The sequence below is a fragment of the Schistocerca americana genome, chromosome 2, assembly GCF_021461395.2.
Source record: "Schistocerca americana isolate TAMUIC-IGC-003095 chromosome 2, iqSchAmer2.1, whole genome shotgun sequence".
Classification (NCBI taxonomy): domain Eukaryota; kingdom Metazoa; phylum Arthropoda; class Insecta; order Orthoptera; family Acrididae; genus Schistocerca; species Schistocerca americana.
In genome coordinates this window covers 1016317519-1016344281 of record NC_060120.1, presented here as the reverse complement: position 1 = coordinate 1016344281, position 26763 = coordinate 1016317519, and the positions used below count along the sequence as shown (strand labels likewise).

Below are 26763 nucleotides of genomic sequence, written 5' to 3'. Positions count from 1 at the left end.
CTACGGTCGCAGGTTCGAATCCTGCCTCGGGCATGGATATGTGTGATGTCCTTAGGTCAGTTAGGTTTAAGTAGTTCTAAGTTCTAGGGGACTGATGACTTTAGATGTTAAGAAATGTTCAAATGTGTGTGAAATCTTATGGGACTTAACTGCTAAGGTCATCAGTCCCTAAGCTTGCACACTACTTGATCTAAATTATCCTAAGGACAAACACACACCCATGCCCGAGGGAGGACTCGAACCTCCGCCGGGATCAGCCGCTCAGTCCATGACTGCTGCGCCTTAGATCGCTCGGCTAATCCCGCGCGGCTTAGATGTTAATTCCCATAGTGCTCAGAGCCATTTGAACCAATTGAACTTCATGTGAATAAAGAGCTAGTTGTATTTCACAGAAACGATGTTTTCTAAACCCGTGTTGACTGTGTGTCAATAGACCGGATGGTGGTGGTAGTGGTGGTGATGATTATGATGATGATATGATGAGAAAAACACAAACACTCAGTCCCCGGGCAGAGAACATCTCCAACCCGGCCAGGAATCGAACCCGGGACCCTGTGATCCAGAGTCAACAACGCTAGCCTCCCACTTTTTTTTTTTTTAAATCTTTGTTGACCTCAGCCGCGCGGGATTAGCCGAACGGTCTCGGGCGCAATAGTCATGGAATGTGCGGCTGGTCCCGGCGGAGGTTCGGGTCCTCCCACGGGCATGGGTGTGTGTCTGTCCTTAGGATAATTTAGGTTACGTAGTGTGTAAGCTTAGGGACTAATGACCTTAGCAGTTAAGTTCCATAAGATTTCATACATATTTGAAAATTTTTTGTTGATCTTATTTTGTTCTATTTTGTTCGGACGTCTCATGATACCCGTTCAGGTTGTTCGTTGATCTGTTCACTCAGTTTTTTTATTACAGAGGGTAGCTAACCCTCTGACCGAACACGCTGAGCTACCGTGCCGGCATCCCTAGACCAAGAGCTGCGGACGACAGACAGGTTCCCCGAGTGCGATAATCAATTCTGCAGTGACTTTTGAAACTGTCATCATCTTATTTCTCGTCGCAATCCTGTTCGATGACGGTCTGTTACGATCACTCAGGGCACACTTTCGTCAGCGTTGTGACGTTTTTCAGATTTCCCAGTACGCGGTATGAACCTTCGATGTGGTGCCTCTTGAAACACCAATCACTTCGGCTGCCTTGCATACGGAAGCACCCACAACCATTTGCCCACGTTAGACTTCACTTAGCTGCGACATAACGAACATAGAACTAAACAGAGCACTGTTTTGATCGCAGGTACCGATCATGGTCAAATGCAAGCATGCTTTTCTCGCTGTTTTTCCATATTTTTGTCCAGCATTAAATTATTAGCTGTAGGTTGCGACAAATGCCTGCTTCAATGCTGAACAGAAGAGCTGAGGCAGTAGGCCTGTGAGCGGCTTTCCAGGGCCAAACAGGAAGTGGGAACGAGGCGAGCCGGGGCAAAATAGCCGCAGCGGGTCGCGCAGCTGTGTAGGGGGGCTGGGAGGGCCCTGTGTGCTGTACGCTCGCAGCGCGCCAGCAAGCGAGACCGTGCCGCACTGTAGAGCAGCAGAATGGACACGGAACACCACGACGCACCACACTTCACTCATCACACGATGTGTACTTACAAGGGAAACTCCCCATTGCACCTCCCTCAGGTTTAGTGGTAAGATGGCTCAGTGGATAGCAAGTCAAAAACTGAACACAGATCAAGCATGAAAACAGGAATAAAGTGTACTGAACTACGAAAAAAAAGCAAAATAGAAACAGTGAACGGTCCAAGCTCAACCTGTGCAACATCGACGAAGTCAGCGTCGCCAGGGCGTATGGTTACATGGTTGTTGTTGTTGTTGTTGTTGTGGTCTTCAGTCCTGAGACTGGTTTGATGCAGCTCTCCATGCTACTCTATCCTGTGCAAGCTTCTTCATCTCCCAGTACGCATTGCAGCTCAAAAATGGTTCAAATGGCTCTGAGCACTATGGGACTTAACATCTATGGTCATCAGTCCCCTAGAACTTAGAACTACTTAAACCTAACTAACCTAAGGACATCACACAACACCCAGCCATCACGAGGCAGAGAAAATCCCTGACCCCGCCGGGAATCGAACTCGGGAACCCGGGCGTGGGAAGCGAGAACGCTACCGCACGACCACGAGATGCGGGCGTACTGCAGCCTACATCCTTCTGAATCTGCTTAGTGTATTCATCTCTTGGTCTCCCTCTACGATTTTTACCCTCCACGCTGCCCTCCAATACTAAATTGGTGATCCCTTGATGCCTCAGAACATGTCCTACCAACCGGACCCTTCTTTTCGTCAAGTTGTGGCACAAACTCCTCTTCTCCCCAATTCTATTCAATACCTCCTCATTAGTTATGTGATCTACCCATCTAACCTTCAGCATTCTTCTATAGCACCACATTTTGAAAGCTTCTATTCTTGTCCAAACTATTTATCGTCCATGTTTCACTTCCATCTATGACTACACTCCATACAAATACTTTCAGAAAAGACTTCCTGGTACTTAAATCTATACTCGATGTTAACAAATATCTCTTCTTCAGAAACGCTTTCCTTGCCATTGCCAGTCTACATTTGATATCCTCTCTACTTCGACCATCATCAGTTACTTTGCTCCCCAAATAGCAAAACTCCTTTATTGCTTTAAGTATCTCATTTCCTAATCTAATTCCCTCAGCATCAGCCGATTTAATTCGACTACATTCCATTATCCTCGTTTTGCTTTTGTTGATGTTCGTCTTATATCCTCCTTTCAAGACACTGTCCATTCCGTTCAGCTGCTCTTCCAAGTCCTTTGCTGTCTCTGACAGAATTACAATGTCATTGGCGAACCCCAAAGTTTTTATTTCTTCTCCATGGATTTGAATGCCTACTCCGAATTTTTCGTTTGTTTCCTTTACTGCTTGCTCAATAAACAGATTGAATAACATCGGGGAGAGGCTACAACCCTGTCTCACTCCCTTCCCAACCACTGCTTCCCTTTCATGTCCCTCGACTCTTATAACTGCCGTCTGGTTTCTGTATAAATTGTAAATAGCCTTTCGCTCCCTGTATTTTACCCCTGCCACCTTTAGAATCTGAAAGAGAGTATTCCATTCAAGTTACGTGGTTACGGTGTTATAATGCGGAGGGGAAGATCCACGTTCAAACCTCACCAGAGCCCTTTTTTTTCACGAAATTATGAACTCTCTCTCCGGTTACTGATGTGTCTGTACGCAGTATTCAAATTTGTGTGTGTGTGTGTGTGTGTGTGTGTGTGTGTGTGTGTGTGTGTGTGTGTGTGTGTGTGTGTCGTGGTGTAAAGTCCGTTTACAATAGCGAAGTGTAACGAACGGACCTCTAGACGTACATACCTCCTATTTTACACAACTACCACATGTTAGGACTCTTGCACTCCGTTTTGGAAGTTTTGACTCTTGAATTCCTTTGTTGTAACACAGTTCATTTCTGTGAGAGATCTTTGCGGCATCCCGCCTGCTCTCACTTAATCACATCATATGTGTTCCGACGGTAATATATCCCTACACGTGACTCATGTTCTATAATCAACATATTGTGTGACTATTGCCAGGACTACAGGAGGAAAACAGACACGTCAATGGCAGTTCATAAATTTTGTGGAAAAAAGAAGAAAGAGGGCACGAGGGAGATTTTAAATTGGATCTCCCACATGCCAGTCTAACACCGTGACCACACAGCCATGACACCTTACTTCTTGGCATTACCTCGTCTTAAAAAATCCATCACACTCTGAGAACAACTGATTTCCATTCCTACAACACTAGAGGGAAAGACGACCTTTATTACTGATTGTTAAAGTAGTCAGCGGTTCAGAAAGGGGTTCGACATACAGTAACAAAAATTTTTGATAATTTACCCAGTAACATAAAATGTCTGACAGGTAGCGAAGCAAGTTGCAAATCTAATTTCAAATTAATTTCAAATCGTTTCCGCTGGATAATTCGTTCTATTCCATTGACGAATTTCTGCTTGAAACTGGTATCCGCAAAAATAAATAAATAAATAAATAAATTGTTGGGTGAGTAGAACTAGAAATATGTTCATTAATTTTAACACTAATCATACATACGTATCCTGTAAACTAATTCTTTCCACAACATTTCGATAAAAGAATCGTTCAGAGACTCTATGGAACGTGTAAGTAACTACACTCGGGGATAGGCATTACAGTACTGGCAACGAAGCTGCGATGTGTGAGCATGGTTCAGTTTCCCCTGGTATGTACCACCGTTGTGTGATACAGTATCGTTCAATTTGTAACTAATTCGTTTAGTGTATGAATGTGGGTAGCGGTGCTCCGGAAGTGGGACAACAGTGCAAATGGAAAACGCGATCAGCACGACAAAAAAGCAGTGAGTAATAGATTAGATAGGTCTAATCTGAAGGAGCGAAGGTCAGTAAACTTCGTACTTCGATTCAATACTTTACCGTGTGACTAATCGATTTTCGGAATCGGTTTCCCCCGCCCTGTCCCTTCTACATCTGCATGATTACTCTGCAATTCACATTTAAGTGCTTGGCAGAGGGTTCATCGAACCACAATCATACTATCTCTCTACCATTCCACTCCCGAACAGCGCGCGGGAAAAACGAACACATAAACCTTTCTGTTCGAGCTTTGATTTCTCTTATTTTATTTTGGTGATCATTCCTACCTATGTAGGTTGGGCTCAACAAAATATTTTCGCATTCGGAAGAGAAAGTTGGTGACTGAAATTTCGTAAATAGATCTCGCCGCGACGAAAAAGGTCTTTGCTTTAATGACTTCCATCCCAACTTGCGTATCATGTCTGCCACACTCTCTCCCCTATTACGTCATAATACAAAACGAGCTGCCCTTTTTTTCCACCCTTTCGATGTCCTCCGTCAATCCCACCTGGTAAGGATCCCACACCGCGCAGCAATATTCTAACAGAGGACGAACGAGTGTAGTGTAAGCTGTCTCTTTAGTGGACTTGTTGCATCTTCTAAGTGTCCTGCCAATGAAACGCAACCTTTGGCTCGCCTTCCCCACAATATTATCTATGTGGTCTTTCCAACTGAAGTTGTTCGTAATTTTAACACCCAGGTACTTAGTTGAATTGACAGCCTTGGGAATTGTACTATTTATCGAGTAATCGAATTCCAACGGATTTCTTTTGGAACTCAAGTGGATCACCTCACACTTTTCGTTATTTAGCGTCAACTGCCACCTGCCACACCATACAGCAATCTTTTCTAAATCGCTTTGCAACTGGTACTGGTCTTCGGATGACCTTACTAGACGGTAAATTACAGCATCATCTGTGAACAGCCTAAGAGAACTGCTCAGATTGTCACCCAGGTCATTTATATAGATCAGGAACAGCAGAGGTCCCAGGACGCTTCCCTGGGGAACACCTGATATCACTTCAGTTTTACTCGATGATTTGCCGTCTATTACTACGAACTGCGACCTTCCTGACAGGAAATCACGAATCCAGTCGCACAACTGAGACGATACCCCACAGAACCGCAGCTTGATTAGCAGTCGCTTGTGAGAAACGGTGTCAAAAACTTTCCGGAAATCTAGAAATACGGAATCAACTGCAGATCCCCTGTCGGTAGCGGCCATTACTTCGTGCGAATAAAGAGTTAGCTGCGTTGCACAATAACGATGTTTTCTGAAACCATGCTGATTACGTATCAATAGATTGTTCCCTTCGAGGTGATTCATAATGTTTGAATACAGTATATGCTCCAAAACCCTACTGCAAACCGACGTCAATGATATAGGTCTGTACTTCGATGGATTACTCCTACTACCCTTCTTAAACACTGGTGCGACCTGCGCAATTTTCCAATCTGTAGGTAGGCTACAGATCTATCGGTGAGCGAGCGGTTGTATATGATTGCTAAGTAGGGAGCTATTGTATCAGCGTAATCTGAAAGGAATCTAATCGGTATACAATCTGGACCTGAAGACTTGCCCGTATCAAGCGATTTGAGTTGCTTCGCAACCCCTAAGGTATCTACTTCTAAGAAACTCATGCTAGCAGCTGTTCGTGTTTCAAATTCTGGAATATTCCATTCGTCTTCCCTGGTGAAGGTATTTCGGAAAACTGCGTTCAATAACTCCGCTTTAGCGGCACAGTCGTCGGTAACAGTACCATCGGCACAGCGCAGCGAGGGTATTTACTGCGTCTTGCCGCTTGTGTACTTTACATACGACCAGAATTTCTTCGGATTTTCTACCAAATTTCGAGACAATGTTTCGTTGTGTAAGCTATTAAAGGCATCTCGCATTGAAGTCCGTGCCAAATTTCGCGCGTCTGTAAATTTTAGCCAATCTCGGGATTTCGCGTTCTTCTGAACTTCGCATGCTTTTTCCGTTGCCTCTGCAACAGCGTTCGGACCTGTTTTTTGTACCATGGGGGATCAGTTCCATCTCTTACCAATTTATGAGGTATGAATCTCTCAATTGCTGTTGCTACTATATCTTTGAATTTGAGCCACATCTCGTCTACATTTGCATAGTCAGTTCGGAAGGAATGGAGATTGTCTCTTAGGAAGGCTTCTAGTGACACTTCATCCGCTTTTTGAAATAAAATTATTTTGCCTTTGTTTTGGTGGATTTGGAAGAAACGGCATTGAGCCTAGCTACAACGACCTTGTGATCACTAATTCCTGTATCAATCATGATGCTCTCTATTAGCTCTGGATTGTTTGTGGCTAAGAGGTCAAGTGTGCTTTCGCAACCATTTACAATTCGCGTGGGTTCGTGGACTAACTGCTCGAAATAATTTTCGGAGAAAGCATTTAGGACAATCCCGGAAGATGTTTTCTGCCTACCACCGGTTTTGAACAAGTATTTTTGCCAACATATCGAGAGAAGGTTTAAGTCCCCAACCGCTCCAGCCGAAAATCCAGGTGTACCTATTGTAAGCTTTGTATATAATTATGTCTGTGTGTGAGAAAACTGAATATACTAATTTTGAAAACTTTCCCCTCATGTAACGTCTACGTAGGTAGCGTGTTCTATTGCTGAGCAAAACTGTTGGTTGGCCCTGGGTTGCGCGTGTAAACAGGTCGTGAAATAAAACTTTAAACTTCATGAAATGTAAAATTTGAAATAAAGAAAATGAATCTAATTAAATGCCAAAAGAAACTAATTTTTTGCTCAATGAAAATCATAAAACTAAAACTCAGTATCGAAGTGCATTATGAACGTTGCGTGATATGAAGTGCAATGTTGGATGTGGAGTATCCACAAATATAAATTTCTCCTATACTCGGAAGATGATAATTGCTTCAAACTAGCAACACTGTTCACTGAAAATTAATCTGATTGCTAACACGACACCTGACGATTCCAACTACACACAGTTTGCTCAAGAATGCAAGGTGAGATCTGCCCTGAAATAGGTAACGTATTTCTTGCTCAGCGTGCTATTTTTGTGTCTGGAGTACTGACGTTCTCGAAAGCAAATACAGATCAGCAGATGCAGCAGCTTTAAAATTGCTCCAGAATCTTCTCCATCATCATGAACGAGAAAGTATTATAAGAGTTTTCATCTCCATAATAAAATGTTCCAGATAGTTTTTTCCAGACTGACAAATAACATATCTCATTCTGAAAAACTAAACTGCTCACTACTATGCATAAAATAAGAATGCCCTAGCGCTGCACAACTGACTAGCAAGTAAAGAGCAGATGAAACTAATCTTATTCACCATTCATGCAGTGCTCTCATTCAACTTTGTCCCAGTACCTTAAAGGTGAATTATTTACAATAACAGAAAACATGAGAACCTTACACTATTCTAGAAAAGAGAGACGGCACCAGACAAGAATGAGCATTCTGGAAGTTTGCAATGAGCTTAAGTGGTATAATAAAATTAAGCACAAAAAGATAAAAGATTTTCGGTGGTTCATTGATGTCAGCTTTATGGGAGGGAATCTTGTACTCTCAATCTCACGGTATGCATATTTACTATATATGATACCCCCTCAACATTTCCGGGCACAAGTACTAGTTTACCTCGAGCTTCGACAGCGCTTATCATATTTGCTTTCTCTCTGGGTGGTGGTCGTTTGAAGAGCTTACTCAAATATCGTTAGATGTACGTCGCTTTGCTGTGAACTTTGGAGAACAGGCGTTGTCCCTTGTGACTAGGATGCAGAGGAAAAAGAAAGGGAGAAGAGTTCTACGCCCCATTGGCATCAAGATTAAAACACACACACACAGCCTCTTCAGCTGGTGGTTCATTGATTTTTTAATATCGTTAGATGTGCGTTGCTTTGCTGTAGACTTTGGAGAACAGGCGTTGTTCCTTGTGACTAGGATGCAGAGGAAGAAGAAAGGGAGAAGAGTTCTACGCCCCATTGGCATCAAGATTAAAACACACACACACACACACACACACACACACAGCCTCTTCAGCTGGTGGTTCATTGATTTTTTAATATCGTTAGATGTGCGTTGCTTTGCTGTGGACTTTGGAGAACACGTGTTGTCCCTCGTGACTAGGGTGCAGAGGAAGAAGAAAGGGAGAAGAGTTCTACGCCCCATTGGCATCAAGATTAAAAACACACACACACACACACACACACACACACACAGCCTCTTCAGCGGATGAGAATGGCAGGACAAACCGGCAGCGGCCTTCAAGGAACCGTCCACATGTTTGCCTAAGGTAATCAAGCAAAAGCGAAGACGACTGATATGGGTGGCTGACAAAGGGTTTAAACACCTATTATCTACAATGAGTCCTAATGCGCCATCTTGATTGGTATGCCGAGGAACTATATCTTAGAATATTAACATTCATGGTGTATTGAATGATGTTGTAATGAGACTGACAAAATGACTCAAGTTGTTCACAGTTCTCCATTCAATGCGTCGTCGGAAATTTGTATCAGTCTATGAGTTTTCATGGAGTGAAATAGTTTTTCGCATGTAGCGGTATGTGCAGAAATTACAAATGTCCAGACTCTGATGACTTCCTGGTGGACATCCAATATAATCTCTCATTTTCTTCAACACGATCACAAGATCATTTCAAAATGTTGTAAGTAGTTTTGTGGGCATCCAATATCATCTCATTTTCTTCGACCCAATCGCAAGATCATTTCACGATGCTGTAAGCAGTTTCTATCTGTCGGTGATAGTCACTGGCGTACCGAGATGTTAAATATTTCTTGAACCTAAAACGGAAGCAATAAAGGAATTGGGCTAAAATTAATTTTAAATAGACTCGTTTTTAAATATTTCAAGACGACCACTGGCTGATCGACACCAGTTATGCCAGTGAAGCCCTCGTATGAGTGTGTCGAAAATAAAAAAAAAATTAAAAACGAAAACATAATGAAACAATCTCCGTGGACAGTGTCATTTTTTCTCTACTATTTCACACGGAACAGCTGCTTGTCACAGACGCAGTCTACGAAGACAAGTGTGTGCTACATGACATGGAAGACGTTGAGCAGAGCTGGGACAGCACAGAGAGGACTGAAAGCTGTGGGAATTCTCTACCACACACATATTTTACGAATGTGGTGCACCGAACAATCTTCGCTGCACAAGACGCATCATGTACTATGGGTGACAGGTTCATGGTTGCCTATTGAGTTATTCAGCTTATTTCCGTTCGTATCCGCTACTACGAGGGTTGAATGAAAAGTAATACCTCCACCTTCGTTAATTGGGTTTGGATCGGAATATTTTAATAAATCAAACGCAGAAATAATCCTTAGAATGTGATCTTTAATTACCAATATTCACTTTTCTACACAATCACCAGCTAATTGGATACATTTCTGCCAACGATCAACAAGTTTTCTGAAGCCGTCATGGATGAAGTCAACACACTGTTTACGCAACCAGAGTCTCACAGTTCTCTCAACGTCTTCATCAGAAACATAATGATGTCCGTGCAGATCGACTTCCACTATCGGAAACAGATGGAAGTCAGACGGTGCTAAATATGGACTGTATGGAGGATGCCGTATGGTGCTGAGATTGTCTGTGAAGTTTTGCTATGGTGGCACGTTAAGTGTGTGGTTTGGCATTGTCATGCCGAAAGAAAACATTTTCGTTTCCCATTCGGACCCTTGTTAGACGTCGTTTCAGAGTTCACAAAGTTGTGATGTAATGCTCTAAATTTATTGTTGTTCCACGATCAAGGAAATCAAAATGGATAACACCAACTGCGTTCCACAACACTGTAGCCATGATTTTTCCAGCTGGAGGCTGCGTCTTGCATTTCTTTTTCTGGGGCGAGTCTTTGTGTGTCGATATTCGGTAGACTAATGTTCCTTATCAGGGTCGTAATGGTGTACCCACGTTTCATCTCCTGTCACAACTGAATGGAGAAATCCGTCACCTTCATTCTCGTAACGCGAGAGAAGTTCCTGGCAAATTTCCAGTCTGTGCGCTTTCATTTCAGGTGTCAGCATCCGGGGTACCCATCGTGCACAGATCTTCCGATAGCCAAGCAAAGCAATAATGAGACCCACACGCTCTTGTTTAATGCCGAGTGTGCTTGCAATTTCTCTCTGAGTGATACGATGATCGTCCTGAATCAATCTGTCAACATTTTCCTTGTGAAACTCGGTGGTTGCTGTCACAGGACGTCCAACTCTTTGTTTGTCACGCAGGTCAGATGTTCCCACCTCCACATCTTTAAACTTACTCACCTAGCGACGCACAATACTCACAACAACACAATCACCATAAACAGCTTTCACTCTCTGATGAATCTCCTTTGGGGTGATACCTTCTGCTGTCAAGAATTCGATGACTGCACGTTGCTTAAATCGGATTGACCGACCGTCTGCGCAGGGTTCCATACTTTACACTGTAACAGCACGACCGCTCAATTCTAAGGCTTCCCGCCAACTGGAGCTGTAGAGAAGAGGCTACGGAATAAGACATACCAATGCTGCCAACTGTTGAAGAGTTACGAAGGTGGTGGCATTACTTTTCAGTCAACCATCGTAGGTTTTCTTTGAGGCTCATTAGTAATGAGGTTTTTTTTTTTTCCATGAGTAGACCACCAACGCAAATGCGCCTGAAGGACCGGGTAATTTGTAATCGAAGCTTTGTTCCCTTAGCCCTTGGCGAGCGAACGCTGTACTGCAAAGCAGCAGCTTGTGTGTTGATTACTCCCAACGGAGAGGGTTGCTGCTTCCATTCTTTGGGTGTCTCTTGGACCCACTCCACTTCGCCGACCGGTGTGGTCTTCACCATAATCTTGCAAGGGGTCATTATGAGGTACTACGAGCCGGAAACAGCTGGACCAAGGTTTTCAAAGAGTTGTTACTCGTCTGCCAACCTCCTTTCACAGCCAAGCTTGGGATCAGCTATGGTGTAGTAGAACTAGAAGTAGAAGATCAAGAAATATACGAAAAACTTCTATAAGGTATGTCTGTATCTGTTCCGCGGTCGGAAGTGAGTCCTGCTCTATAAAGAGGAAGATTTTAACCATGTTCAGGAGGCTGAAATATTTTTACCAGCAGTCAATGGTTCCAAGTTGAACCGGATTCCTAATGGAAACGTTTGACAAGAACTGAATATTTTTGCAGTAAATGACAAACAGAACAGCACAAAACTGGAAGGAACATCTGGAACGAGTGGAAGAAAGGATGATTCCAAAGAGGGCCCCACAATACAAACCCGAAGAGAGACATAAGACTGTCAGTTAAACGATGGACCTTATGCCGTAACAGATCGATAGTCATAATTTCTAAAAGACAGAGGAAGAGATCACATCCTGCTAGGGTGATCTCGTCTTAGTATTAGGACTTCAGTATATGGTTGTATAATATGCTAATCTGCATGGCAAAACTAATACGTAGCTGCGTGGTCTGGAATTTAGTTCACTTGTTCATTCGTCTTATAAAATAGTCTCATCACTAGTAACTCAGCTCGAATTAGGAATATTTGCTTGCAGCACTTTCCCTGTACGTGACTGTGCGACTCCTAAATTACGAACGAGCCACCTAGGACATTCCAAAGCGTAGGTACCCGGGCGCCAGTATCAACAAAGAGAAAGACTAAGTTGTTCAAAGTAGCTTTCTGAAGAAACAAACTTAGCATACGCCACTGTGAAAAGGAAAAACCTAAATCTGGATAACTAGTCTGGTGATCTGGACCCGCGCTCAACCCGAATGGACGCTCGTCATTAACCGTGGCGCCAATTCCCTCGTCGATGCTTGCCAAACGCCAACCTGCAGAACAAGGCGATTTACGTACGCCAGAAGGTACGCCCATGCTATGAATCCAATGCAGAATCCATAGACCATACACTGGGTCCTAAAGCCTGTAGAGCCCCACGATTGGAAAAAATTTCTCATCTCCACAATTACCTGCCGACAGGAGAGGTGGAGGTAGCAGCGGCGAACAGTTCCTTATGACCAAACTGTTTTATGTCTCCTGTTTTCTGTTCAGTTCCAAATCTCTGAATATTTTCTCGTGGAATGAGAGCGTTTGGTACAACTGACAGTGTTTGAAACAACTGACAGTGATTGATCCGTCTGGATTGCTCCCCGAACCCCCTCAGCCTCCCTGGTCCCATTTTGTAGTACGAGGGAGAGTCAGAGTTTTAACTACAATCTGGAAAGAGAGAGTCTGTGACCATAAAACTTGCTGTTTGTGTTAGTCATTCTTTGCATATTCAGCCCTCAACGTGACCCATTTTCCCAACGATGGGTGTCTTGGGGGAGCACTTGGCTGCAAGGGTCTAGAAGTTGGGTGATCAGAAACTGTTCCAGTTCGCAAAATCACCTGATCTTTGTTACGTATATGCCTCCCGTGCAGTGGTTTCTTCATCAGAGGAAAGAGGAAATGGCTTGGCGCCATATGAGTATAATACAGAACGAGACAAAACTTGATTGCCTAAAACAGCAGCATGTATGATTATCCCACGCAGAACGAGCTGGGGCGTTGTCGGGGGGCATGAACACTCCCTTGGACAGCTTCCCGCGACTCTTCGTCTTCACACACTCCGCAGTATTCGTCAGGAAGTTCTGTAGTAGTTTCCTGTGATGATTCGTCCCTTATTAGGATAATCTGGTAGCACCACGCCATGGAAGTGCCAAAAAAGTCAGTAACACCTTGCCCAATCATGGTTGGGTGTCCGCCATTTTCAGTGGTAATGAATCCACATGGTTCCATCGATTGCTTTGCCCCTTCGTCTCGGAGCATACTGTCAAAACAATTGTCGTGGTGATGCAGCGGCTAATGAAGTTATCTGGATTGGCCTGCCACAGCTGTCACGTCGAACAAAGAAATTTACGTGATGAATAAATGTGTAAGTATAGCATCCAAATTAAGGAACACGATCCGGGACAGTTGCTATACCCCTGGCGCAGACGCTTCGCTTATCTACAACGTTATTTTGTAAACATCCCTATGGGAACGCCTCTTCAAAGCTCTATAGACGGCTATCGTTTTCGCCTACAGCCGTTTGTGCTTTGCAGTTGAAGACTCCCAAAAGCGCTGCCAAGTGTCGGAGATTTCCTTAAGTTTATTCGACTGTAGGAGTGTCTTAGCAGTAAAGAATGAATGTATTTAAACTTCAAGCGTGAGTGGCATTTTTAAGATCTGTTTATGACCCCATACGTCATGAACTGACAGGTAGGAGGTGGGTGGTTCCTGCCCCACAGCGATTGTTCCCTGACAGTAAGAGATATGTGTACTAAGTTTGGTTGAAATCGGTCGGTTGGTTTAGGAGCAGTCATACGCACACATCCTTTTTTTTATAATATGTATGAATTTAGGAGGCAATGCGAGCAATTCTCTTGGATTTTTTGCAGATAGTCTATCGTTTACCGATTAGTAAAGTCAACGAAACTTTTTGCAATGTGATTTAGAAAAGATATCTGGGAGTGGCAATTGAACCTAAACAAGAAAATATGTGTGGTCCTCCAAATGACTCCCAAAAACTCTCCACAAACTTAAAGGCAATCAATTCAACAAAATATCTAGAGCTCGCAATCAGGAACACCTTAAATTGGAGGGAAATGATGTGTGGAAAGGCAAACAGAAGACTAAATTTTATTGGCAGAATGCTTAGAAGATGCAACAAATCTACTGAAGGGACCACCTACACTACGCTTGTCCGTCGTCTTCTGGAGCATTGCTCCTCGGTGTGAGACCCGCAGCAGATAAGATTCACGGAGGACATCGAAAAAGTAAAATAAGGGCAGCTCATTTTGTATTACCGCGAAATAGTGGAGAGAGTACCACGGATGTGGTAAGCGAGTTATGGTGGCGCTTTCATAGAAAAACGTTTTTCGTTGGGACGACATCTTTTCACTCACCAAATTTCTTCTCCGAATGCCAAAACATTTTGTAGATTTCCACGTACATACGGTTAAACAACCATCGTGATAAAATGAGAGAAGCCGTAGCTTCCAGTGATGGATTTAGGGATCCATTTTCCTCTCGCGCTATTAGGGATTCCAAAGATAGAGAAATAGTCTGGTCCTATTTACCCCTGTCAAAGACTTAAGTGTGATCGCAAGAGCCGCATTTTAGCACCATAGTCTGCTTTTAGTGAACAATGCTTAATTGACGACTAGTTCCTTAAGAACGAACAGCATTCAGTTTCAGGTGTTAGTGATAACTTGCATTTACTTCACATACTGGAGAAAGAGCGGTGGCCGAGCGGTTCTAGGCGCTACAGTCTGGAACCGCGCGACCTCTACGGTCGCAGGTTCGAGTCCTGCCTCGGGCATGGATGTGTGTGATGCCCTTAGGTTACTTAGGTTTAAGAAGTTCTAAGTTCTAGTGGACTGATGACCTCAGATGTTAAGTCCCACAGTGCTCAGAGCCATTTTTTTCTTTTTAGAAAGAGCGATATATGGATTATTAGAAGAAGTCGAAATAAAGAACCATCTAATGGCCGACACAAGTAGCAGTTCCAACGAACAAAGTGAACATAAAAACAGAATTTAATGAGAAAATGTATTTTAATTTTGTGGACTGCTATTTCCTATCTTGGATGTTTCTTGCAGGTTGGCATTATAGAAAACTCATTTCAGAGCCCAGTGTAGCTTTTCATAGAATTGGCTAAAATGTCATTTATGACAGCTTCTTTATTTTACACTCTTGACACTTTGCTTCCGTAATACGCTAATTTCCTTCTATACTTTCTACAACAAAACTGTTTTATTTTAACGACAATTGTGAGATGCAGTATGTGCCTGGTGTAAGCTCGTATTACTGACATAACAAAATGTTCGATCCCGCTTATTTTGAGTTAAGTGGTTTTTGATAAGATAGCGTGTTTCACTTGAGATGTGACCCACATTCATTCTCTCACTATAATTTATGCGAGTCACTGTGAGGTATCATGCGTTCGGCTCTGTGACAAGGGTCATATTACAATCGATAGGCTGTATCTTCTTTCAGATGCACGTGTTTGTAACATGGCTGTTGTCAAGCTTGACAGCAGAAGTCCAATTTCCGGATGTTAGATATATTGACGATCGTCCTGCAACTGCGACGTACCTGTGCTGATATGTGATGTGGAGAACATATGACAGCATTACAGAACGTATTTTATTATACATAAATCTACAATGTCAAGAGCGCACAAATCAGTTTTTAGATGAACGTTCATTTCAATCTTCTTAACTTTGTGGACTGTACGGCGCTAGAAAGGTTGCAGTTAGTAACAACTGACGGAAAGTCATCGAGTAAAACAGAAGTAATAACTGGCGTTCCCCAAGGAAGTGTTTTAGGCCCTGTGCTGTTCCCGATTTACATAAACGATGTAGGACACAATCTGAGCAGCCCTCTGATTGTCTGGAAATGATTCTGACATTTACCACTTTGTAAAGTCAAGTGCTCAAAATGAACTGCAAAATGACTTAGACAAGATCTGTATGGTGTGAAAAGTGACAACTGACTCTTATTAACGAAAAGTGTGAAGTCATTCACATGAGTACCAAAAGGAATTGTGAAGGTGGTTGGATGAAACCTCTGCCAGGCACTTAAATGTGAATTGCAGAGTATCCATGTAGTTGTAGATGTAGAATACGCTAACTAACGATCACACAAGTGTAAATGCTGTAAATTCAGCTAAATGCTTTGGTATTACCGTTAGGAATAACTTAAACTGAAATGATCACAGAGATAATTTTGTGGGCAAAACAAACAAAAGACTGCAATTTATTGGCAGAACACTTAAAAAATGTAACAGGTCTACTAATGAAGCCGGCCGAAGTGGCCGTGCGGTTAAAGGCGCTGCAGTCTGGAACCGCAAGACCGCTACGGTCGCAGGTTCGAATCCTGCCTCGGGCATGGATGTTTGTGATGTCCTTAGGTTAGTTAGGTTTAACTAGTTCTAAGTTCTAGGGGACTAATGACCTCAGCAGTTGAGTCCCATAGTGCTCAGAGCCATTTGAACCATCTACTAATGAGACTGCCTACACTATGTTTGTCCCCCTCGTCTGGAGTATTGCTATGCAGTGTGGGATCTGCATCACATAGGATTGACGAAGGACGTTGAAAAAGTTCAAAGAAGGGCAACTGGTTTGTGTTATCGTGAAATAAGGGAGTGTGTGCCACGGATATGATACACGAATTCGGGGTAGAAGTCTTTAGAACAAAGGCGTTTTTTCTCTGCCGCATGACTTTGTTAAAATTTCACTCACCAATTTTCTTTTCAGAGTATGAAAATATTTTATTGGCGTCCACCTATAAGGGAAGAAATGGTCATCGTAATGAAATAAATCGGAGCTGGCGTTTTCCCCGAGCGCTCTTAGAGAATGGAAAGGTACTCAAGTAGCACTTCATTGTGGAGTGCAGTGGTAACGCCGGTTCCCGTCAGATCACCGAAGTTAAAGCGCTAGCACTTGGAGGGGTGACCATCCAGTCTGCCGAGCGCTGTTGGCAAGCGGGGTGCACTCAGACCTTGTGAGGCAAACTGAGGAGCTGCTTGATTGAGGAGTAGCGGCTCCGGTCTCGCAAACTAACATACGGCCGGGAGAGTGGTGTGCTGACCACATGCCCTCCATATCCGCATCCAGTGACGCCTGTGGGCTGAGGATGACACGGCGGCCGGTCGGTCCCGTTGGGCCTTCCAAGGCATGCTCGGACGGAGTCAGCAGATATCATGTAGCTGTAGAAGAGTGAATTAGTGTACTTTCGTTTTCCATACCTATATGGTACAATGTATACAGATACCGATCTCTGAACGATGGTCTCTTTCATATATTGGTCTTTATTGTTTCAACAAAGACAACTGTTAACTTGTATATGAAATTTTACGTGTCAACCTATCCTAAGAAGATATCATGTCAACCACCACCACCATCATCATCCTTCCAACGATTAGGCTGTTGCTTGTTCCGAACTTACACAAAATCATTCCCATATTTTCCGAGGTGGTCTTCCAGTATCTCTTCTCCCATTAGACTTGCAGTCAGGATCTTCTGGGGAGTGTTATGACCTGCCATTCTCACGAGGTGTTGCATCCCATTTTCGCGATACTTTTGAAGTTTATCATTCATGAAGAAAATACTTAATTCTGTTATGATATTTTCATTTCTAATCATGTGTCTTTCCGTGCAGATCTTCGTCCTCAGAAAACTCACCTCTGCTGTTTGAATTATATTTGGTGGGCTCTCTTTGTACATTGTTTTCTCAAAGAAACCCAGTACCAGTAAATACTGGGTTTATAAATGTCCCATGCCCTCGCACAGCTCTTGAGAACCGCTGCATTGTATAAACAAACACGAATGTACGTAAACAAAGTATTTTAATTTCGTAAACAAAATGTGTTTACAATTAATTGCAGTTTTGTGTACTTACTTTCAATTTTTCCTCCAAATACTGACATCTTAGTCTATTTATTTCTTCCTTACATCATCCACAATGCAGTCACTTCAAATGCAGCTGATTGCTACAGCTATTTCTTTATAACATAGCGGTTTTCGTAGTCAGTTTACTTCGTGTTATGAAGACTTCCGTATTATTCATGGTTTGCTGCGAACGTTGAGGTAGCCACGCACCAGACAGCTTTAGTCATTTTACAGATTAAAGGCAGTAAAGCAAGCGGAACGACAAGTGTACAGTGTTGAACTTTTATAAAAGCTAGGACCACGCTCTAATCTTTATCAAGGATCTTTGATAAAAGAAACCTTTATAAAAGTATACTAAGTACAGCGTCAGAGATTGACCAAAGGTCTTTTACAGCGTACGACTGGGCTTTCTGAACAGGTGGTTTCCAGGGATGGTGTGTGCAAATTTCACTGGATGCAGGTTTCATACAGGGGTGGATAAGAATATGGAAACACCAAAGATACACACATTACCTTGCTTAATACGGTATAGGACCGTCAGTTAGCATTCAAAACAGCTTTCAATCATTTCGGAATTTGGTAATGTACGGTATTAAAGGGAACTGTACTGTTCTTACAAAACAGTATCAAGTTCAGGTAGCGAAGATGGAGGTGTATAGCGAACACGCACTCTTCTCTCAAAAATAGATCATAGAGGCTCAATAATACTGGTGATCATGGCGGCCAGGGCAGAGGCGACAATTCATCCTGATGATGGCAAAACCAGTTCTGAACGACGCGAGCTGTTCGAATACCGACGCTGTCGTCCTGCAACGCAGCATCAGCGATGGGAAACAAAGATTGTGCCACGGGATGAATCTGAGCAGTCAAAATTACCACACAATCCTTGGGAGTAATGGGACCTTGCAGCCCATGGAATACTACGAAATGGCGCTCCCCAAATCATCATCGAACCCCCACGAAGTTTCACTTTTGGGACGCAAACTCAGCCAGAAGTTTGAAACAGTGCGAAACAAGACTCATCTGACAAAATGACATTCTTCCATGGCTCTTGATGGCTCTCGATCTTCCACCATAACCGAGTCCATCAACATGAGGTAGCCAAGGAGGTGGAAACGTGGGTTCTACTATGCCAAGACTGCTTGGTAGCTACAACAGGAAAACGTAATTAATTAGCAGGAGTACAGAAAAGAAAGTATTTATTACTTAACTTTGCTGTAGTCCATGGTTGATTGACAACTATAGAAGACGCGACTAAACTAAGCGTCTGTAGAATGAGATAATTTACAAGTCACAAATCATGCAGTGACGAATTAATCTCTCGTAATCTTGAATGTCGAATCCGGTGAATTTGAAGACTAACTTGGAACAGCAATGACTGAGCTGCAGACGGTTGCTGACTAACATCGGCGCTGGCTGACCACTGAGCGCGGCTACGAACTGTAGACTGGCACAACTGCACTACACTCCTGCTACACGTGAAGTGGCCTAGCGGCGCCTCGCGGCGAGCATAAGTATTGCGACTGGCTGTGTACTCTTTGGGCAGCACAGCCGTTCTTCTGTTCCGTTTATCGAGAGAATCGCATCCGACGGATCGATCTCACAGGCGACGGAGTGGTCGTATGACCGACGACATCACAGCTCTAGAGACCAGTTTTATAGTTTCGGCGCCACGTTTCCCTCATACGGGGATTTGCATCACTGTTGAGTGGTTCTGGAATTCTAGCTCGCCCTACAGGTACAACTAGCCGCTTCTGGATCTCCTTTCGTGTTGTTTGGTGCTGAGGGCACTCGCGAGTCCGACATTCAATTCTGTTGTGACTTTCGCCGCTGTTGTCCTCTGCTTTTTCGTTCCAGTGCTCTCCGATGACGGTCTGTCACGATCGCTCAATACAGTGTCGTCCGCGTTGCGACTTAGCGGATGGTGCTTGTCGCTTTCCCTGTATTCGGTATAAATGTTAGATAAGGTGCCTCTTGAACCACCACAGACTCCGGCCACCTTGATTACGGAAGGGCTCACCAACAACAATTTGCCCGCGTTTGAATTCACTGAGATACGACGTAATGCACTCATAACTACATAGAACACTGTTATCACCACGACAGACACTCGTGTTTGGCCACGAACGTCACCTGTGCAGCGCCCTCAATACGTTGCGACTGCACAACCCGCAGGCTTAGCTGGCATCTTAAAATGTAAACTTTCGCGGCCGGAAACGTCGCACTTAATGAAATGTTTCGGGCTGTTACGCTGTGGTCGAATGGATATCACCGTAAAACGTGACGTTTCATCCCCATCTACGGAGGAAATTTTCAAGGGGGCATCGTACACTACTGGTCATTAAAAGTGCTACACCACGAAGATGACGTGCTACAGACGCGAAATTTAACCGACAGGAAGAAGATGCTGTGATATGTAAATGATTAGCTTTTCAGAGCATTCACACAAGGTTGGCGCCGGTGGCGACACCTACAACGTGCTGACACGAGGAAAGTTTCCAACCGATTTCTCTTACACAAACAGCAATTGACCGGTGTTGCCTGGTGAAACGTTGTTGTGATGCCTCGTGTAAGGAGGAGAAATGAGTACCATCACGTTTCCGACTTTGATAGAGGTCGGATTGTAGTCTATCGCCATTGCGGTTTATCGTATCGCGACATTGCTGCTCGCGTTGCTCGAGAACCAATGACTATTAGCAGAATATGGAATCGGTGGGTTCAGGAGGGTAATACGGAACGCTGTGCTGGATCCCAACGGCCTCGTATCACTAGCAGTCGAGATGACAGGTATCTTATCCGCATGGCTGTAAAGGATCGTGCAGCCACGTCTCGATCCCTGAGTCAACAGATGGGACGGTTGCAAGAAAACAACCATCTGCACAAACAGTTCGACGAAGTTTGCAGCAGCATGGACTATCAGCTCGAAGACCATTGTCGGCGTGATGGTATGGGGTGCCATTGGTTACACGTCTCGGTCACCTCTTGCTCGCATTGACGGCACTTTGAACAGTAGACGTTACATTTCAGATGTGTTACGACCCGTGGCTCTACCCTTCACTCGATCCCTGCGAAACCCTACATTTCAGCATGATAATGCACGACCACATGTTGCAGGTCCTGTAAGGGCCTTTCTGGATACAGAAAATGTTCGACTGCTGCCCTGGCCATCACATTCTCCAGATCTGTCACCAACTGAAAATGTCTGGTCAATGGTGGCCGAGCAACTGGCTCGTCACAATACGCCAGTCACTACTTTTGATGAACTGTGGTATCGTGTCGAAGCTGCATGGGCAGCTGTACCTGTACACGCCATCTAAGCTCTGTTTGACTCACTGCCCAGGCGTATCAAGGCCGTTATTACCGCCAGAGGTGGTTGTCCTAGGTACTGATTTCTCAGGATCTATGCACCCAAATTGCGTGAAAATGTAATCACATGTCAGTTCTAGTATAATATATTTGTCCAATGAATACCCGCTTATCACCTGCATTTTTTCTTGGTGTAGCAATTTTAATCGCAAGTAGTGTAGCTTTGTTGAATGTCCGAATGACACGTTAGCGAGCCAGGGTGTGAATCGGACATTCAACAAAGCTATGATCCCGTCTTGAAAATGTCTTCCGCAGATGGGGACGAAACGTCGTGTTTTAAGGTGAAATCAATTCGACCACGGCCTAACGGCCCTGAACATTTTGTTAATAGGTTAGCATCTGCATTTACGTTCACGCACGCATTGTTTTTGCCCAACCCCTGTATATCCAGTATGGACATGCAGGTGAGGGCGGCGATGGACCTTTGAAGATTGAAGAGGGTCAGTGGTCGTCCTCGCAGTTTCCGTTCGATCGGGCCATTCTTTGTGGTTGTCGGCCGGCCGGTGTGCGCTCCTCGGGAGTGGTTGTCGGAGGCTCCGTTATGCAAGAGTGCGAGGTCGCGGCCCGCGCCGCTGTGTTGACGCTCCCCCCCCCCCCCCTTTCGACTCTCCCCCCCACTCTCCACTTGCCGGCAGCCGCGGCAGGCGCCGCCGTCCACACGGCCAGTTCGCCGCGGCGCGCCACCACGGACGCACGTGCAGCAGATCCTGCGCGCTCGCTTCCTCGCTCACCGCCATGGCCACCAGCGTAGCTGTTCTGGTGCACAGGATCGCCTTCCTCCACTACGCCCTCTGGTCCCTCTACGACTTCTTCTTTTTCGAGTTCCCTGGCGTGCTGTCGAAGACGCTGGAAGCGCGTCAGCTGGGAAAGCTCAAGTTCCTCACCTACTGGAACCTGGTGAGTCACGACTGCTGTTTCGCAGGACACAAACCTCCAACGGACCCACCCTCGGACGTATCTCTGTACCTTATTATCTCTTCCTGTAATGTCTTGTAAACTGAAGAGCGAGCAGCGCTTGCGGCGCGGGAAGTCACCCTTCACGGAAGAACGCCTTGCCTGACGTACACACACACACACACCAGCAGTTGGTTGGTTGGTTGTTTCGGGGAAGGAGACCAGACAGCGAGGTCATCGGTCTCATCGGATTAGGGAAGGTCGGGGAAGGAAGTCGGCCGTGCCCTTTGAAAGGAACCATCCCGGCATTTGCCTGGAGCGATTTAGGGAAATCACGGAAAACCTAAATCAGGATGGCCGGACGCGGGATTGAACCGTCGTCCTCCCGAACGCGAGTCCAGTGTCTAACCACTGCGCCACCTCGCTCGGTACACCAGCAGTTAATTTCCCGCCTAGTAGTACAGCGTGTGGTGATTACATAGATTCTGTTGACGTACATTCTTGCGTTAGTTACTAATTTTTGCGTTCCGTATATCATTAGATTTGCTGCAAAACGCACACTCAGACGAGTGTCTGAATACTGCATCCGCGCTGCGGATGATTCGATATAACTTAGTGAAAGAACCTGAGGTTACTCCGTGTCACGTAAGTTGACCGATAGTTGGGACACGTCTGCTCACTCTTCAGTTTGCAGAGAGTTTTATGAAGGCTTCATTCAACATTGACAAGACTAATGTTAATAAACATTTTTGGAAGAGCGATTAAAAATTTTTTAAAAAGTTTTTCTGTATAAAATTCAGTCTTGATCGCACCACGTATGCTATAAGAACATAGGTGACCGGTTTCGGTCATATCACATGACCATCATCAGACCCATGGCATCCTTCGAAGATGGTAGGTGGAGCAGTTCATATCACAGCAGGTGAGAAGTGACCAGTTGACATCACAGCAGCTGAGAAGAGTGCTCCACCTACCATCTTCGAAGGATGCCATGGGTCTGATGATGGTCATGTGATACGACCGAAACCGGTCACCTATGTTCTTGTAGCATACGTGGTGAGATCAAGACTAAATTTTAAAAAGAAAATTTTTTATTGTTGACAAGACTGCTACAGGTACCATACAGGCAGTTCCCAGTGTAGGAGCGTGTTCAGAGTAGAATCTCAATCTGAGTAAAGCGTGCTGTTTGTATCTGCGTTTTTAATGGTTTGATACGATCCAACGCACTATTTCCTCTTTTGTAGCAGGTACGGTCCTCATGTACAGTAACTGAAAGTCTCTTGAAGTTAGGCTGTGAATGACGCCAGAATGTAGCGATGTATGACATGGTGTAGATATGATATCTGAGAGGTCTGTTACAGAAGAAGACGGCAAACGCCACGAGTTTACCGACACTGAACTTGGAACGATGATCGGCACAAGAGGCATGGGTCGCAGCATATCGGAGATTTCGTAAGGATTCGGGTTTCCGAGGTCGATAATGTCTAGGATGGTTCTTCAGTATCGCAGAGGCAATGTTCCCACACGGCCGAACTATCGCACAGGACGCCCACATATATTTCACGAACGGACACCATGTCGCTTCCGCAGAACTGGTCAGCGGTGTACTGTTGCCGATCTGAATGTGGGACATGAGCACACTTCTGTCAGGATTACATTGAGACAAATGCACCGCATAGGCTCCAGCAGCCGACGACCGACTCGTGTGCAGTGCCTTCCCGTGACTTCTGGCCTCTCATTGTATATATTATACACAGGATGACCCCGGAGGAATGGTCACTATTCAGCGATAAGACAGGAACGATCATTCGAAGCGAAAAAGTCTGGTAAACACGGGATCTAAAACGCACACCTCAATAGATACAACCATTTCTTCAGCTTAGATACTGTGAAACAAATCTCTTCTTGTGCAAGTTCCTTGCTTTCCATATTTTGGGAGGAGGTAGTATGGACCAAAACAAGAAAGAATTGTTTGTAAACGTAGGCTCTAAAGTGCTTACCTAAAGGGCTATGAGCACTCGTTCAGTAGATGTTTCGCAGTTTCGGAGATGAACTCGTAAGCATTTTAGAGCCATGTTTACTAGACTCTTTCGTTTCGAATGATCGTTCCTGTCGTATCGTTGAATACTGACCATTCCTCTGGGGACACCATGTATACTTCATACCCTTGCATCCCCGAACAATTTTTGACCTCCCTCTAGAACTAGGAAAGTAACAGCTCGATGTCTACACACGTATCATCATCCTCTTCCTTCTTCTAGTCAATGCTTCCCACGTACACAGTGCGTCCAAAAAGTTCCGAGAGTGATTTTGTTCCTAGCATTTATGCGAAGTCACCGAAGTAACCGCCGTAATAGTCTGAACTAAACTGTTGATGTGCGTTCGACCAGTATGTTGTGAGAAGGCAGCGTTGATTTCTGGACATGCAATCGTAATGTGTCAATGATGTTTTTTACACAAATCGCAGCGGAACAACGAACTGAAAATCTTTAAAGTGTTTAAGCAGTTATCCAGTGTCTTGCAGAGCAGAGAAGTATGTGTGAAGTTTGTCCCCCCCCCCCCCCCCCACACACACACACCTTGAATTCCAAACAAACGAAAGAAGCGTGGACGCCTACGGCGACTTGACCGAAATTCAAAACGCGGACAAATCTTTTGTGGAAAAAAGCGTCACGGCTGACGAAATGAGATTTATTGTTATCAGTTCGAACCTACCAAAAAACTACAAAGTGCAGAACTTAACATGTGGGTTCAAGGCTTGCACGACATAACTGACATTCAGTCAAATTGCATAAATTGAACAACATCCCAGAGAACGATTTTTCAGACAGTTTCACATGATAGTATGAACGTTCTGTGCGGTGTACTCAAGTGGGGGATGGGGAAGAGGTTATGTAAGACACCTGAAACATTAAAACCACCGTCTTAACTTTCCCCTGTTTTCTATGAATCCAGGTTGGAAACTTTTTGACTGACGAGATATCCTCTTCCTTGCCGATTCTGCGGAGAATCTCATTCTTTATCTTATTAGTCCACCTAATTTTCATCTCCCTTCTGCAGCAACACATCTCGAACACTTTGACTTCTTTTCCGGTTTCCCGACGTACTGGCTAGAGGTATGATTATTCCATTTAAAAAGTTCGTGTTGCTCATATCTAATACTGAAATTGTTTTAATAGCTTAACAATGATATGCGCGTGTGGAAAGCGCTCATTAGTGGCACTGCGTTGACGCTGTCAGCGTAAAGGACAATGAAACTTTATTGGAAAGCAATGTTGAAGTTTTATTCGTATTGATATTTGAATGACTAAACTTGTTTATTGAAGAAACCTGTCTCACTATTATCCCCGATTGTCTTAGGGAAAACGATGGGGAGCCTAATTACAGATGTAATTTGACCATTCCGAATACGACTCAATCTCGTCTTGCATATGAGTTACGTCTTAAGACTACACGAAACGAATGCAATTTAAATTAAGTTTATAGAAGAATTCTTGGACAGCTGCTACGGGAAAAGTCCTTTCAACAAAGTTGTCCGCTTTCTTTACACCTCTTCGAGGTTATACACCCAGCTCGATCTACCAGCTTTAGGACTTGGCCGTTTTTGCACGTGCAGAAGCCATTGACAGCCGCTCTCAAGAAACGGAGAAACTCGTGGGACCAACTATTGTTGGAATCCAGAAGCTTTTGATTATATTTTGACTAGTCAAATACAGTACTGACATATCAATTGGAAGGTAGGAGACGAGATACTGGCAGAAGTAAAGCTGTGAGTACCGGGCGTGAGTGGTGCTTCGGTAGCTCTGATGGTAGAGCACTTGCCCGCGAATGGCAAAGGTCCCGAGTTCGAATCTCGGTCGGGCACACAGTTTTAATCTGCCAGGAAGTTTCATATCAATTCATTTTTGCGGTTTCCTTGTCAGAACAAGTTAGTGTGTAGATATTCTTTTGATCAATATCTGCCTCTAATTGAGAAATTTCATCTGCTCCCTGGCCGACAAATACAACATAACGTTTCGAAGTGCAAAGTTCTAATGTTACGCACAATGTTGCGTGTGCCTGCCATCGTCCAACAAAATGTATCAGATCACGACTGATACAGAGCGAAAGGATTTAGCGTTATCACGCCCCTAGTGTGTGATCAGAGCGACGGCTACGATAACTGGCGCACGTGACTGCAGTCCTGCTCATCTTTAAACAGCTGCCTGCACACGTCACCAGAGGGCATGCGGTCGGCTGCGTAGTTCCTAGACTACAGGCCTCAGTTTTCTGTCCTCCTTTCTTCATTTCGTTTTTATCAACTTAAGAGATAGTCCATGAAAATAGGAAGAGCACAACGAAAACTTCAGGACAAAGTCAAGAGTGAACCTGTAGCCTACCAGTGATTTATTTGAAGTTATAATTAAAGCTAATATTGTTTTGCGAAAATGTTTGTTTGCCGTCTAAAATGAATTCTGAAATGACAGTACAGCCACAAGGTAGCTGTTGTCACAGCTACTACTCTTCTTTTCAAAGAGTAGTTCTTGCGAGTGATACATCCGGCGCGCAGTTTTAATATGTCAGAAAGTTTCAGATCAGCGCACACTCTGTTGCAGAGTGACTACTCGTTGTGGAAATAATGCTGTTTGACATTCATGCAGAATTTCTCGTGTTTTTCTTACTGGCCTGG

General features: G+C 44.3%; 1 protein-coding gene across 3 annotated transcripts in view; it reads left to right on the top strand.

Moving 5' to 3' along the window:
* LOC124594940 (androgen-induced gene 1 protein-like) overlaps positions 1-26763 on the top strand; it is a 223507-nt gene that overhangs the window by 140273 nt on the left and 56471 nt on the right. Inside the window, exon 1 of one of the 3 annotated variants that reach the window (XM_047133444.1) lies at positions 21872-22097. The exons of the other annotated variants lie outside the window; for them this stretch is intronic. Coding sequence (XP_046989400.1) covers positions 21936-22097 — 162 coding nt within the window. The 5' untranslated portion in view covers positions 21872-21935. Of the gene's footprint in view, positions 1-21871; positions 22098-26763 lie in introns of those variants that run through there. 3 annotated transcript variants of the gene reach the window in all.